At 29.9% G+C, this 16,074-nt stretch overlaps 1 protein-coding gene across 1 annotated transcript; it reads right to left on the bottom strand.

Moving 5' to 3' along the window:
* Window positions 1-6,520: 6,520 nt before the first annotated feature.
* Window positions 6,521-14,819, bottom strand: LOC107449734 (uncharacterized). Its single transcript, XM_016065366.4, has 4 exons — window positions 14,706-14,819; window positions 12,426-12,915; window positions 7,827-8,280; window positions 6,521-6,712 (listed from the first exon to the last, which is right to left on the bottom strand). The coding sequence occupies exons 1-3, from the start codon at window positions 14,718-14,720 to the stop codon at window positions 7,841-7,843; spliced, it is 945 nt and encodes a 314-aa protein (XP_015920852.1). The 5' UTR covers window positions 14,721-14,819; the 3' UTR covers window positions 6,521-6,712; window positions 7,827-7,840.
* Between the last annotated feature and the right edge of the window lie 1,255 nt (window positions 14,820-16,074).

Here is a 16,074-nt window from a genome sequence, read left to right as displayed (position 1 = left end):
CAGTTAAAATACTTCATTTCATCCAAAATTAGCATAACAATCCAACAACTATTTTAGTTTTTTAAACGACGTTGCAACTGAGCAGATTTATGAAATTTATTGAATGTAAAGAAATAGCTTATAAGTGATAATAAAACATTATTAAATTTTAAAAATGAATAAAAAAATATTAAAAATTTATTAAGCTATTAATAATTGAAGTAGAGGTTTTAAACAGCGCAGGTACTGAAATAATAACATTTTTCCTTTAGTTAAAAAGTCCGATAAAAAGTCCGATTTGAATGTAGTTATAACTTCATAAGTTATCGGCAATTTTTAAAAGTGACTTTGAATAAGAATTTTTTCGTAAATGTCAAATTTATTTACCTTTCTAGTAAAAAATTTATTATTATTAAATTAAATAAGCATTAAAAATTGCGTTGAAACAAATGATATTTTTTAAATTCCGTACAAATATATATTTTGATTTTCTTAAATAGTTATACAGATATTTAGCGATGAAAATGAATTTAGATATGCCATCGCTACAGATATTTAGGATGATTAAATGTAAAATTAACGGCAAGAGGCTTGAACGCCTCGTCAAACTATTTGGATCATATTTTCGTAAGTGTGACTACTCTTTAAAATTTGCGTCAAAAATCTGAATGCATCTTAACTTTTTTTTTAAAGAGAAAGTTATGTTTTTATGTGATTTCAAAACTCAGAAAATAGTCTAAATATTTTAATTAACTTATTTAAAGTCTGCCTCTTGAGCCATTAAAATTGCAGCAAAAATCCGATTTTTAAATCAAAAGTTTTTTAGGTTATTCTATTTTTTAAAAATTTTGTTTGAAACTATTTATGATTCAATTTTTTACTGGTCTCATATTTTAAAAAGTTCTAGTTTTGCGATAAAACACCCAGTATAAGTTGAAGAATTTTTTTTTTTTAATGTTTAATCTTGTGCTAGCTTTAGCAAAATTTCCCTGTCTTATTTTTATTCGCTCTGTAGAGGACCAAACTTGGGATGGCATGGCTTCGGATCATCCTCAGGAATGTTTCTCAGACAGTAGCCAATACCCTATAATGTGGCTCTAGCAAGACGAAAATAAAACTTGCCAACCTTTCTAATTTTTTTTAAAATCAAGAAATTACGGCAACAAAGAATTGTGACCGTAACGACTTGTTCGAATTGTCACCGTGACGAATTCTGCCCAAAACGAATTGTCGCAGCTACGAATTGTTCCTACGCTCCAGGATTGGATGCCATATTTCTGAAAATATCTCCAATATGCAAAATCTAAAGCATAAGAGGCGTTAACATCGTCTTACATATTTTTTGAGTCATGTGAAAATTTTAAGAAGCTATTTATTTGCACCCAGATTTCGCCGAAGTGACCAACGGTCATTTCCTAGTAATAGCTAGTTAATTAATGTCTCAACCCCACGCTGACCAAACGAATGCCACCAGAGGTCAACTGTTCATAGATTAATGACCCGTTACCGCTTGACAAACTGTAATAAATTTTCAAGATTTTCTTTTCAATATAAAGTAAACACAAACCAGATAAACTCTCTGAGTCTCCCATGAAGGAGAGTTTAATAAAAGTTCTATTGTCTTCTGAGTGAGTTTTAAAATACGAAGATACGGTTATGTAATGGAATATTGCAAATAAGCTACTGTCAAAATTATTATCTTTAAGCAATATTATAGTATTTTTTCATGCGACAAACATTCAAAATTAACTTTGAAAAATAATTTAACTTAAGGAATCGATACAATTTTAAAAAAATCTATTAAATAGGAAGCGTACGCACACATAATATTATATTTAAAAATTCCTTACTTAAAAAATCAACAGTCTAAATACATTAAATAGGAAACGAGTGCAAACATGCATCCACTCATAAAGCCATGCATGGCAACTTAATTAAACTTAACCAATACAGTTCTAAGGAATCTGTTGAAGGAAAAATGAAACTACCTGCTCACAAAGTCATGTTTAAAAACCTAATAAATCTAAAAAATAATTAAATAGGACGCTGAAGATGGTATATTGTAACTAAAAAATATACTTTTTCATGTTGCATAAGCTAGAAGTTTAGAAAAAGTTGTATACACTCAAAGTTTTATCCGATACTTGTGATACTTCAAAAATTAAGCTTCGAAATTGTTCTGGTAAGGAAGATATACGTTAAATTTAGAAATATGATATTATAAATTATTAAACATTAAACAATGAAGATTATAAATTTGCAGTATCTATAATAAAATACCAAAAACAATAATATACTCAATTAAGTGATATTTTGAAAAATAAGTAATCACAACTAAAAAGATGTCAAGTTTAGAAATGTATCAACAAGCGAAGTATCCAAGCTTTCGGCAATAAGTCAAAAGTGAAACAAAATTACAATCTTAATAATTGACGTGATCCCGAATAATCAAAAATAAAGTTCACCAAAAACCGCAAGCATAATTCAAGTGTTCATCAAAAATCAAAAACGCAATCCAAGTGTTCAAAAGTGATATAAAGTCTCAGGAAAAATCAAACTTAAGTTTACTAAAGTACTAGTTTCAACAATCGGAGATTCTACGTAATGATTCTATGAATAGAATACTTACGAATGATTCTGCGATAAGAATACGTAATGATAGCGAGTTAATTTAAACCTTTTTTTTAAAGCATTCCTCTAATTTACAGGAGATGTTATGAAAACTTGATCGATAAATCTATATTAATCGAGAACTTGGATTTTCACAATACTACAATTTCAGATTAAAGATTGAATTGGAAATAATAAGTTTATTCGAATAAGCGGCGCAAATAGTGGACACAAACAAAAAGAGTTTTAATGAGTGGCGTTCGTAAAAAAGGGAGAATATTAAAGCTGGTCATAAAGATCGGATTTAACTCATAAAAAGGAAGATTTTACAGCACAGCTATTTTTTTCCTTCCTCTTTTTCTTTTTTAACTTCCTGTGTTGTATTATTTTTAAACATATTTATGGATGGTTCGCTCAAGATCTCTTCAACTTTAAAATTATATTTCATTTTCACACTTTATAGAGATGCAACGCTTTCCAAAAACGTGAAAAACTGACTATACTTATTTTAAATTTTTTTTCCCAAAATGAATTGTTCGCATTTCTGTATATTTTTCATAATTCTGTATATTCCTGTATATTCTGTAAGAAAGGTTTGCTCTTCAAGTTGAAAGACAGAAAATTTACTGAAGCACTTTACCATACAACTTGAATAGGATGAACGAAAGGATTTTTTTATTTGATTTGTTCATTTATGTCGCACTAGAGCTGCACAATGGGCTGTTGGCGACGATCTGGGAAACATCCCTGAGGATGATCCGAAGACATGCCATCACAATTTTGATCCTCTGCAGAGGGGATGGCACCCCCGCTTCGGTAGCCCGACGACCTGTACGCGAAGTCGAGCACTTTACAGTAGAACAGTTTAACGAGGACCCATACCGCACACCCTCGGTCCCTACGCAGACTGATCCAAGTGGTCACCCACCCGCACACTGACCGCAGTCAGTGATGCTTGACTTCGGTGGTCTGCTGGGAACCGCGTCATAACGATCAGTCCACTGCGGGACATGAACGAAAGGAAACAGTGTGTAGTTTCATTACTAAAATACTACAAAAACATATTTAGAAGTAAAATATTCCTATAAATGGACGCTTAATTTTTAATATAAAACAAATTGAAATAAATTCCGCATAAATTATGAAAATTTAAGTTTCAATCAATTCAAAAGTGCGTGCGTTCGAAACCTGTAACAGTTGTGTATTAAAGGAGGTAATCAATTTTTCCTCTTTATTACAGAATTTCATTTTAAAAAGATCTTTTTTTCTTTTTTTTTTTTACTGCCTGGTAATTCTTAAAGAAAATATTTTAAATTTTCGTTCTCAATATTCCCTTTGATAATGTAAGGTCTAATAACGCCTTGCGTTCTCTAGATATACTATATATTCCTAATTATTAAACTAGTATTTTCAAATGTGGTCCCATTTATAATTACAATATACCTATACTTTATCCCAAGCAGCAAAATTATACGCGAAATGGGGGCGGGGGGATTCAAGGGGGCCTAAGTAATTCCTGTGTCGTCGGAACAAGTGTTCCTTTCATGTTCTTCACTTACAGAATGGTTTATGTTTTAACTAAGTATTAACCTACAATTTTCCAACTGAGTCAGATATATTGGTACGATGTACTACACCATGCCACAAAATTATAGACGAGTTAAGATGCTCACAAGGAGGCCGAATTATAACGTCAATATTAACCTTTATAATGAAACCGTCGACCACATACATAAAAGCCTACATTTTCCCTAAATATTAACCTGTAATATCTAAACATTGCCACGTTTAGTATTATGATATACCTATACCACTCGCTAGGCTAACATTACTAACAAATTTTAGGGGGTGGCACAAGAAACTGAAATTTAATGTCCAATAATATCTTTATAATACAACGTCGAAATTGGGTACTTGCACTTCAAGAAGATCGCACATGTGACCTATGACGTAAGCGCCAGCCGCTAATTTTATTTTATTTTATAACCGTCGTTGAACAGCCGACCCAATTTTTGGGTTTACGTCTATACTAATGCTCAACTACGTAGCCTTGTCATTTTGAACCCAATCCAAAAGACAAAGGAACTCCTGGATCAAGTATTGGGAAACATTTGCTTTCGTGGTGGATTTTTTGATGAAACTAATCCACATTTGCGTTACATAACGAGGAAAACTACGGGAACCTGTCATGGTTAGCCTGACGGCAAGGTGACTCTAGCCCATGATCCGTCTACCACTGAGGATATTTCACGTCGGCACTGAGGTCAGGGCAAGCCGGATGTGGAATTCGTATCGACCAGCCATCGCTGGAACTCGAACCCGGTTCACCTCATTGAATGGTCTATCCCCTGAGCCATCGCGGTTTATAAGCAAAATGGCGTGATAAAGTTAAGCTAAGTTTCTCCACATAAGTTACAACGTTAATTAACGTGAAGTTATTTAAATACAGCGCTGTATCGCGCATCGAATTTGTTGAAATATAATTCCTTCTCGTCTGCGCCTTTTATTTAGCTTAGATTTATTATTTGTTTATGCATTTTATTGTAACCATGTTATATTTTTTGTTTTGTGTACCTGGCAACTTCTATGCACAATTAGTTTGTTTATGTTCCACAGGGCTTCGCTCCTGTTTTTGCGCTAAGTAAGAAATATACAGTGAAAGAATTGAAATCTTTGCGAAAGAATATAGAATGTGGCACTTAAGAGAATTCATACTTGTCTGGCTTGGGTTACTCGAAATAGGATGGAAAGAACAGTTGCTAACGTAAACAAATGCTGCATTTCAACAACCCATCAGGATCGAGATACCCACACAACCTCACTTGCAGGTATCCTATTTTCTCTCCTATATAATTAACTAAACTTTCCCCGATTACTAACCCATAATTTTCAAACTTGGTAATGTGTATTATCATATTAAATCTATGTACCACACTAAGCCACAAACTAAGTGTTGTAAAAGGAAGTCGGAATTTAGAATTCCTCGCATGTTGTATAATAAATCGGTGATTATTCGAATTACTGAATTTATTGGATTGGAATCAATTGAATCATGTTGAATCGATTGATTCGAATCAGCTAATTTTATAGGAATTTATTTAAATTATAATGAATTATTGTTTCCTGAAATTCTCTTACTTTTATTTCGCAGTGATTCAGTATCATATGAAGTTTTAAAAAAAAATTGCTAAACCGTAGAGTTTTTTTCCCATTCATCATTTGTAATTTAAAATTTTCTATTGAAAGTATTCGATATATTAGATAAAAAAAATTTTTTTTTTTAAATTTAATTTTCTTTAATTGCTGCATTTAAAAGTACTTTTAACATATAGCAACATATATATTAAAATTATACATACATATTATAGCAACATATATATTAAAAATTAAGGTATAATTGGCTTACTTAATCATTTGAATGAATTCTAATGTTTTAATAGATTTTTCATTCGATCGGCAGTTGGAAAGGGAAAAAAGTGCACTAGGTAAGTGAACTGAGACTGTATTTCTAAATTGGATATTGTTTAAATCATTTGATTCGAATTACATGATTCGCCATTATTTCGTTAAATCACTTAATTCCAATTAGTGATCCGAATAACAACATTTGTATCACTGATCCAAATCACTTCATTGGAATCATTGATCCGAATCACCTAATTTGAATCGCTGATTCGAATAGCTATTTGAATCTCATCACCATAGATTCGAATTAGTGATATGATTCACGTCATTTGAACCACTGATCCGTATAGCATGTTTCGAATCACTGATTCAAATCACTTGAATCTAATTATTTTACCAAATCACTTGAATCGAATTACTGTTCACACTGCTAATCATGGAAGAATTAGGTACTAATATCTATAAGCAAAAGGAATTTTAAAATTTTCAAAACTTAAAATAAGATGAAATAAAGGTATGCATAAAATGAAAAGGCGTTATGTACAAGTAACAGATTTATTTCTTTATTACAACGTCGGTTTCTTTTGCATAATTTATTTACAAATAAATGAAGCAGTAAATTCTATGAATATTTACAAAATAAGCTCTTTACGGTATATTTGACTTTGAAAGTCATCAGATCTAAATAAGCAAACTGCAGGCTTGCCATGTTGCCAACCTAGAGAAAAAGAATAACAAAAATTAAGCTGCGTAACTGGCATATGAAACAATAGCTTTTGAAAATATTGATATTAAACCACTTGATTGCAATACACGTTCACAATTTTGAATCTGACAAAAATCTCCTGAGGCAGGTTCAGCAGACAACTCGGCTAAAGACGTCCAAAATTTTACTCTAGAAAATATGCTAAGTTGCTGCAAATTATGGTAGTTTTTCGAAATGTTCCAGAACTAAGAAAATCCTGTTTTTAAAAAACAGACACAATTTTAACAACTGTATAATGACAATAAGATGACAGACGATAATTGTTTCTATAATTCTTTCTATCATAAGGGGAAATTTCGATGCTGAACATATGAATTAAACACAAAACGAAAATACAGAATCCCAAATTGACATGAATTTGAATTCATTTTTAAAAGAAAAATTGAAAGTGAATATTTTATTGGAAAATGCGTGAAATAAAGTTACACCTTTTATGCACGAATATTTTTTACATAGGAAGATTCGATTGTTTAAAAGAAAAGAAATGTTAATCCAATTTTAAAGTCTTAGTAAGAGACAAAAATTATTTTAGATGCATTTATAACATACTTTGTGCAAGAAAAATTTAATTCATCACATGTAATGCACCTAAAACAATACACGAGTGCTGCTCATAAGAGTGATCCTAATATAAACTCAAACAATTCTTCAAAAATTTCAAAATAACAATATAAATTAACATTTTTTATTGCTAATAACGTCGAACACACCCTACTTGGTTCTTCAATCATTCAAATCTTTAGGATCATGAATAGATCTAAGCATATTTAGGGATATGCTCAAAAACGGTTTTTCTCGGGAGAGCTTCTTTTGCGATAAAAGTATTTGCTGTGACCAATAGATTAATGATACTTGTACAGTTTTGACAATCCTGGATCAATTTTAAACATTATTCGGCCCATCTCCTGATACAAACCAGAATTTTTTTTAACAAGTTATACATTTTTTTTAAAAGAAATTTTATACACGCATAAAACTTTCTTCTGTTTTCATGTGCTTACCGAAGACGTTTTCCTAATTTGTCTAGGTACAAAACATCAATGAAGTATTTGACTTTTATACTTACTTTTAGAAAGCAAGTTAATATTTCTTATAGCCTCCATAACCATGGTGAACATCCTTGCCTCCAGAAAGTCCATAGCCATGACTTCCATAACCATGACCAGCATCAGCAATTACAGCTGGTCCAACAGCCACGGGAGATGGGGAGTGATAAGCACTGTAGCTGATAATTCCATGTCCAGCACTGTGAAGTGGGGCCCTTTCATAGACGACTGTCTTTTCTTGTATAGCTTTAGAGATGGGGACGGCGTGCACCACGGTACCAGTGGGGTGACCAGCGTGTCCGTGAGCATATCCGCCACTGACAATGACACGTTCGAAATGGGCTTTCTCCAAGTGATCTTGAGTGGGTACAAGTTCCTTTGCAACATGGACTGGTCTGCGTACGAAGATGGCGTCATGGGCAATGGGTGCTGGTGCTATGAGGGGTGCAGCAGCGGCAACGATTGTAGCTGGAGCTATAAATGGAGTAAATAAAATGTGCCATTAAAATTTATAGTGTGACGATGAATTTATAGAGAAAATACAAAAGGAATTGATTCAATGAAAATTGTAGTTTCACAAAGTAAATAATAGCCTTTGCCATTATTGCTTCAAATATCCCATTATGAGTCTTAAAGTTATTATTTAAGTTGAGTTTATTATTAATATTATTATTATTTTGCGAATTATTAATTTAAGAATTGTAAAAAAACGGGATCAAATAGAAGAACATTTTTTGCATTTCTAGCTCTAACTCTTAATAATTATCATTTCATGCAAATACGAATTTGCATCCCATTACTTTCAGAAGTCATTAATCATGCAGTTTTATGCGATTATTCATATTTATCTACTCATACACAAGCAAACTTGGATGCCACCCATTTCAGAAATCAAAAATCATATGGTTTTTTGTAATTATTCAGATTTATTTACTTGTGCAGATACGAATTTGGATCCCATCAATTCTTGAAGTCAAAAAACATACAGTTTTATGTAATTATTCGTATTTATCTACTCATATAGATACGAACTTGTATTCTAATTCTACTAATTCTAGAAGTCAGAAATCATGTAGTTTTATGCAATTATTTACATCTAATATTCATACCGATACGAACTTGGATCCCACTAATTTTATAAGTCAAAAATTATGTTGTCATAACTGACAATTATCTTACCCATGCAGGATACGAACTTAAATCCAACTAATTTTAAAAATCGAAACTCACAACACAATATGAATGCAATGTATATCCAGAACTAAGTTGACATAGATATAAAAGTTCAAAAATTAAACTATTTATAACCTGAAAAACATGTGAAATTCGATATCTTATCTGTCACGATTTTGACCATTTTTATGTAATATTTACAGTTCTTTCTGCATTTCTGGAAAAGTTTTCTTAGCAGAAACAATTTTCGTTCATTAAAATGGTTTTTTAAATTATAATAATTAAAATAAGATTTCTTGAAACATCTGAAAATTAAATCTTAGCTAACTAGAGAAGCCTGTTTGTGTTAAAATAAACATAAGAAAAATATGGTAATTGATACTAAAATTTGAAAACAAAATAATTGTAATTGAAAATGCATTACTGTAGGAACAAAAAAATTTGAATTTTGGAACGGAACAGTTTTAATGACCATTAAAAATAATTAACTTGTAGATAGGACTAAAAAGGTTCAAATAATGTTAAATTGTATAAGTCATTAAAACTGCATTGTAATACAACTCAATAAATTATCTAAACTAGTTCAACTGGATGTCGTTATTCTTAGTATATGCAATTTGAAATAAAACAAAACATCTTAATTGTTACTAGACCATGCTAAAAGAATGAAAAATATATTACGGTTAAAATAAAATAAAAATCATTTCATTAACTTAAAAAAGATAATTGCGCAGATAAGACAAAAATAAAGAAAGGGTGAAAAAGAAAGTTAACAAGAAGAACTAAAATGAGTAACAAATCTTATCTAATAAGGATCTTTCTAGCTCTTTAGACAGTATTGTGTTTTTAATTACAAAACCACTTACAGATTCAATTAAAGAAACTCACATTTATTTTCAGATTTTGCTCACTTTTCATTATATTTTCTTTGAAAAAATCACACATTCAGTTCTAAAAAAAGACTATATTTTAACCGCCGGTTACTTTCGATTCTTAACAAACACTTCAACTTAATTGCTTAAAAGTTAGCCAGCATTTAGAAAAAATACAAACAAGAAAATTGTTAGCAGACTTCAATTGCTTGTGGCTAATTGCTGACTGATATCATTTTCGGCCTAAACGGATGCTCTTGGCCTAGAAAAATGAGTTCTTTCTCGTGTTAGAACAATTTGACCAGAAGAGACGATTCTTTTTAATCATCCAAAGTTGCAGAGGTCATTTGTTTTTTTATAATGGTATATCACGAGAAGCTGACCCAATTATGATGTTTGTTGAACGGCGGCTGTTTAGTGTTTAGATACAATTTAATTTTGAGTCTCTATTTTTTAAATGATTCAGTCATTTTTTTTTTTTTAGGAATGGAAGTAGTAATTATGGGGATGTTCTCTAATTTGTACACATAGAAAAAAAATTCTGGTTTCAATATTACCGTCTAATATTCTAATATTACTGTACTGTATAGTAATGACCTTTCTTGTAAGAAAAATCCATAATTCCGGTAAGCATTTATTTGTTAACTTTTTCGTTCAAATGGTAACGGTTTACCGGAAATTCTAGTGTTCAAAATTGCAGTTTTTGTTACCACACATTTCGTAAAACACAGAAAATTGAAATGTAAATTTAATCAAATAAATGTTAATTACCATGACAAAATTACCAAATTTTACCACATTTATCAAATTTTATCCCATATGATAAAATCACATTTTATTGTTAAATTTTCGAATATCATTACCTAAGCACTTTGGCAAAAATTAACAACTTTTTGATGTTCCTATAGAGCCAGGTTTATTTTACCACATTCTGGTAGTTTTGACTATACATTTTCCCCCCGTGTAGAAGCATCTGAAACACATTGTTGTGACTTGTAATCTCAAAAAGTAACTTTTAGTCTCCTTTCTTTTTCATCTCCAACATATAATTTAGTTTATTCTTATGGTTGCATGAATTAATTTTTTTTTTACTTTCTTTTAAATACTTTTTGCTTTTTTGTTTAAAGGTCAGACTCGTATTTCCTCTCTACTCCAATTCTGTATGGAGGGCGAATGCAAAATTTTTGTTCAAATATTTCAAAATGTTGCGAAAGTATACTCTACGAATTTTTTTCTTTTGTATTTAATAAATGCTTTTTGTGTACACATATATAAGTCAAAAATGAATAAAATAAGACGAATTAGGATTTTCTCTGAAATTAAAACTAAGAAAAACTGCAATAAACGTTAAAAATGGATATTAGGGAAGCCTGTTTCCTTCATGAACGAATTTAGTTATTCTATTTTGATTTGAAAAGTGAGACGAAAAAAACTATTTAAAACCTGTCTTTTTCATAATTTGTTTATTTTATTGTTAGAAAAATTATATATATTTTTTAAAAATAAAAACTTGCCATTTTTTTTCTTATTCACTTTATCCCTAATAATCTGCCAAAGGCAGTCGAAATATTAAGCAAATAAGGGAATATTGATTCGATCTAAATGTAATTATAGGTTTCAAAAATGTCAAAGAAAAGCTCTTACTTTCGGAACTCTAGAATTTTAGGAATCACTGCTCTATGATATGTACAAAGAAAAACATCATATTCCAAGTTTTTTAATGATTTATTTTGTATTATGATTAATTTTGAATTTTTAACTAAAAGAGCTCTTCTGAAAGTAATTTTTTAAAGAAGTGGCAGTGCAAGTGCTCTAAACTTTTGACTTTCAAAATTTCATATTTAGAATGTTAGCCCACAGAATAAAAACTCGTTTATGAGTTAAAAGATCTTTTCCCCAACCAGTTATTAAGCATAAAAATATTGGACTCTCAGTATACGCTTGGAAATAAGTACAATTTTTTTAAACAAATGTAAAACATTTTTTTCATATTATGTATTTGTATTTTTAATTATTGTACCTTATTGTAATTATTATTAAATGAAAAAAGATAAAGAAGCAAGCAGAAATCTTGTTTTTTAACTGCTTGAAATATTATTTTTTGTCTCAATATAATGTGAATTTGCTGCAATTTTCATATATAATCGAACTGAATCAATCTGACGCAAAAATTAACCATTATTCGAATCCTATACACAATTCCATAGTTCAATATGGACAAAAACATTGTTAAACTTAGCTTTTTATTAATGTTGAAGTAAAATTTATTATGATTCAACTTGAGCGTGGTTTAAGTTTGCGTCTAATAAAAAAATCAGCAAAACTTTAATGTTCTATAGTTTAACATTTACGATATCATGGTTATATTTAACATCTTATTGAGGTTGTAGCTTATTGCCTTATTGAAATTACACATCTTATTGAGATTGCAGCCTTATTGAGATAGTCGCTTATTTACAATCATTTTCCATCAAACTGTTAGGGAAATATAGAGTGTAGCTGAATATAGAATGTACCTCTTTAACAATGAAAAAAGCATAATTTATTTCTTAAAAAAGAAAAAATTAAAATTACCTCTAACAATTTTTGCTGAACTATATCCTGATGCATGTCCATGGCCTGAACTGTATCCACCATGGCTAGAACCGTATCCACCATGGCTTGAACCGTATCCACCATGGCTGGAACCGTATCCACCATGGCTTGAACCGTATCCACCATGACCGTGGTTTCCTTCAATGAGGATTGCTGAGGCAGATGGTTGAAATCCATGAAGAGACTTGCGAATGTATAAAGGCTTGTCGTTTTCTAAGATAATTGGTTCATCATCGCCCAATAGTTCATGGGCTTGTGCACTGTTTTTAACGTGAATGCTGGGCCTGTCCAATAGGATCTTTGCACTGTCTAGGTGAATTTTTGGACCATCCAAGTGAATTTTTGGTGACTCAATGTGAACTTTACGAGATCCACCGTTGCTATCACCATGATATCCATCGCCCCCATGATAACCATTATTATATGTTGCATAACAGGAAGCAAATGTTAGAAGTAAAACAGCGGAGACCTGCAATTTGTAAAAAAGTTACCTGGTTTGGTAAAAAGTTAGCTAGATTCCAGAAAATATACACTAATTTTCAATTTCCTAACTTTCTATCTCATTGAAATTTTTATATATATAAAATAGAAAATAGGATTAATCTTGAATAGAGAATTTGTTTTTCCAAGAGAATATTTTTCTTTATTATTGCATTCTTACTAAGCAAACTTAAAAGATTGTTATTTGCAAAAATAAAAGAAATAATAAAAATTCCTAAAAATTAACAATCACTTTATTTTTTAAATTTTCTAGTAATAATTTTAACATTAAACATTGAAATGGATACAGATACACAAAAAGAATAACTCTAACATGAATTACACGCAAATTTTCAACTATATACATATTTCAAAAGATTATAAGTAAATTGTTGTATTATTTAAAAAAAAAAAAAAAAAAAAAAAAAACCACCAAACTCGTCGTGAATAAGTAAAATATTTATAGGAGTTCAGTAATCATTGAAAAAATTTAAGAGTGGTAGCAGTGAAATTTGTATTCATTGAGAGAATTAAGTATAACTACGTACATATTAAATCTAATGAAAAAAAAGAACTCAATGCACCAACATAAAGACAAAATTTAAGTTTAATAGTTTTTCACATAAAACTTGCCCCTGTTTTGTTACTATACTTTCAAAACTAAAAGTAAACTTCGCATAATTCAAATTATGATAGTTTCTGATGATAATGTAAAAAGTTTTAATTTTACATAAAATATACGCATTTAATTTTTTTTTTTAAATATGTATTGATGGTTTTTTTTCTGTTTAATTATCATTTATTTTTACGTTTTCAGAAGTAGTTTTTAAAATATCTTGAATAATAATATTGCATGAAAATGTTTTATATAAGCATATATATTAGCAAAATTGCTTTCATGTTAGCAAAAAGTTAATCGTTAGAATCACTTGCAATGCTACGTTAAACAGTTTATGTAAACAAACAGGAAAAAATCTTCAGAAATATATAGTCTATAAGAAACATATAATTTAAAATATAAAATCTTTAGAAGTTTTAGCATTCTCGCAGAACTTTAGATTAACGCAAACATTTGAGAAATAATGTAAAAAAAACTTAAAAATTTGCATTCTTTTAAGTTTTTCAAGATATTTTGTTCAGTCTACAAAACTCAATCAAAAGTCATAAATTCATATGTAACTTTAAAATTCATAATCAGTTAAGTCATATAATAAAGAGTTAATATTGACGTATGAATTTTTTTAATTATTATATAAACGATGCTATTCTAAATTTAAAAAGTTTTATAGCAATGAAACACAAGATTTTCAGAATTTTTAGGACATTTTCTTCAGTTAATAACCTAGAAGGATAAATTAAAATTTAAAATTCTTAGCATAAATATCTATTTTTACAAAGTTATATTTTTAAAAAAAATATGCACACATAAATTTTCAAGAAATTTTTAGCATTTTTGAAAGGAACTTAACAGTGATAACAAAAAAAGTAAGAAAAAGAATTAATTTACAAAAATTTTAAAAATATTATAACTATATTTATTCTGTCCATAATATCGAAGTAACTTAAAATTTAAAGTTTCTCCATCTCAACGAAGTACATTGCCAAAAAAAATTAGAAAATAAATGCTAATTTTCGGAAAAATGATAGCATTTTTAAGAAATTTCAAACTACTTAAAAATGTTCAGAAAAATAATAAATATTAATCCGGACTGAAAGTAAATCTCAAGACAATGAAAAGATGAAAGTTGTCCAACAATGATAAGAAACATAAACACTCACTTTCATTAAAGTCATTGTATAGTCGGGTGTAAAACTCAAAAACTCTTTAAACTTATCCGAATGAAGATTCGAAAGAAATTGATGCTGAAACCATATGATACTGATTCTTATATACCACAACACCTCTAATAGGTCAACGTACAAATTTTACAACAGGAAGTTTACAGTTGTGAGAAGAAAAAAGAGAGTTTCAAAAAACCCGAAAGGGTTTGTTAGAAGATATAGAAAAAAATAGAACACCTACATTCCGTCAGACGACTTTTTCAGTAATCTAGATCTTCTTTTTGGGCAGGGTTGGACCTTTAGGCTTAAAGAAGACACTTTCCACCCTCCCTGGCAGTGGCCACATTCTGATGATCACGATTTAATCTGTGTGCGTTGCCACCAAGAATTAGAATTAAAAAAAGATAGAAGCTAAGGGGGTGTTCTTTTTTTGTTCCCCTTTCTCTTTTTCTATATACCGCTGTTCTTTAGATTGTAAATAATGCCGTTTCGTGACTTTGTTGGTCAAGAAATGTAACAGTTTTTCAGAACTGGATTAAAGGGAAATCTAAAAAGAAGTTAATGAGGTGTAAATGTAAATTTTAGTTTTTACTACTGATGACAGAGATAGTGATGTATTAAAGAGTCTCGTTTCGAATGTTGTAAATCAAGCGAATTGTTCGATTTTCCACCCTTGGAGAAAACCAGGAAGATGACCAAAAGCATTTGTCTTCCGCTGATGATGATGGTGATAGGATGGTATAAATGACACTTGCGGAAGAATTGTTGTCGCAGGTGTTTGGTAAGAATGGATGGATTAGCTTGTTTATGAGAACGAAAGAATAATAGATTTTTTTTCCTTTAATTTTTTTTTTAAAGTCACCTGGAATATTTATTTTTGTAATAAATACGGTATTTCTGTCCAGATAGCATGAAAGTTTTTCAATTTACAAAATAGGTCGATGAACTGGAGAAAAAAAATGTCGATTTTTCGAGATCTTCAAGATTATGCGGCTTTGAGATTAAAATTGTAGAATTTAGAGATTTAAGTCAATTGCGCCAAAGATTAGCCGTAAAGAAAACAATTTAACATTTGATAGAGATTAAACAAAGACTTAGAAGATAAAATAATTTCATGAAACTGAAATCGAAAGTTAAAAAAAAATTAGCTTGTTTCTCAAATTATAACTTGAATAAAGAGGTTATATCAAACGGATAAAGACCCGTCTACTTAAATTATGCAACGAAGCATAATATATCAACTTTTTATAAGTCTTAAATATTAGACTCGTTTAAACATTCGACTCGTTTTTCTAGAAATAATGTTTTCCAAAGTGGGTGGAAGTGTTAATTTTGTGAAACAATTCCTTTGAAGAATTTTATATTT

The sequence above is a fragment of the Parasteatoda tepidariorum genome, chromosome 3 (genome assembly GCF_982258835.1).
Source record: "Parasteatoda tepidariorum strain Cologne lab strain chromosome 3, Ptep-v5.0, whole genome shotgun sequence".
Classification (NCBI taxonomy): Eukaryota; Metazoa; Arthropoda; class Arachnida; order Araneae; family Theridiidae; genus Parasteatoda; species Parasteatoda tepidariorum.
This window is presented reverse-complemented; position numbering and strand designations above follow the sequence as displayed.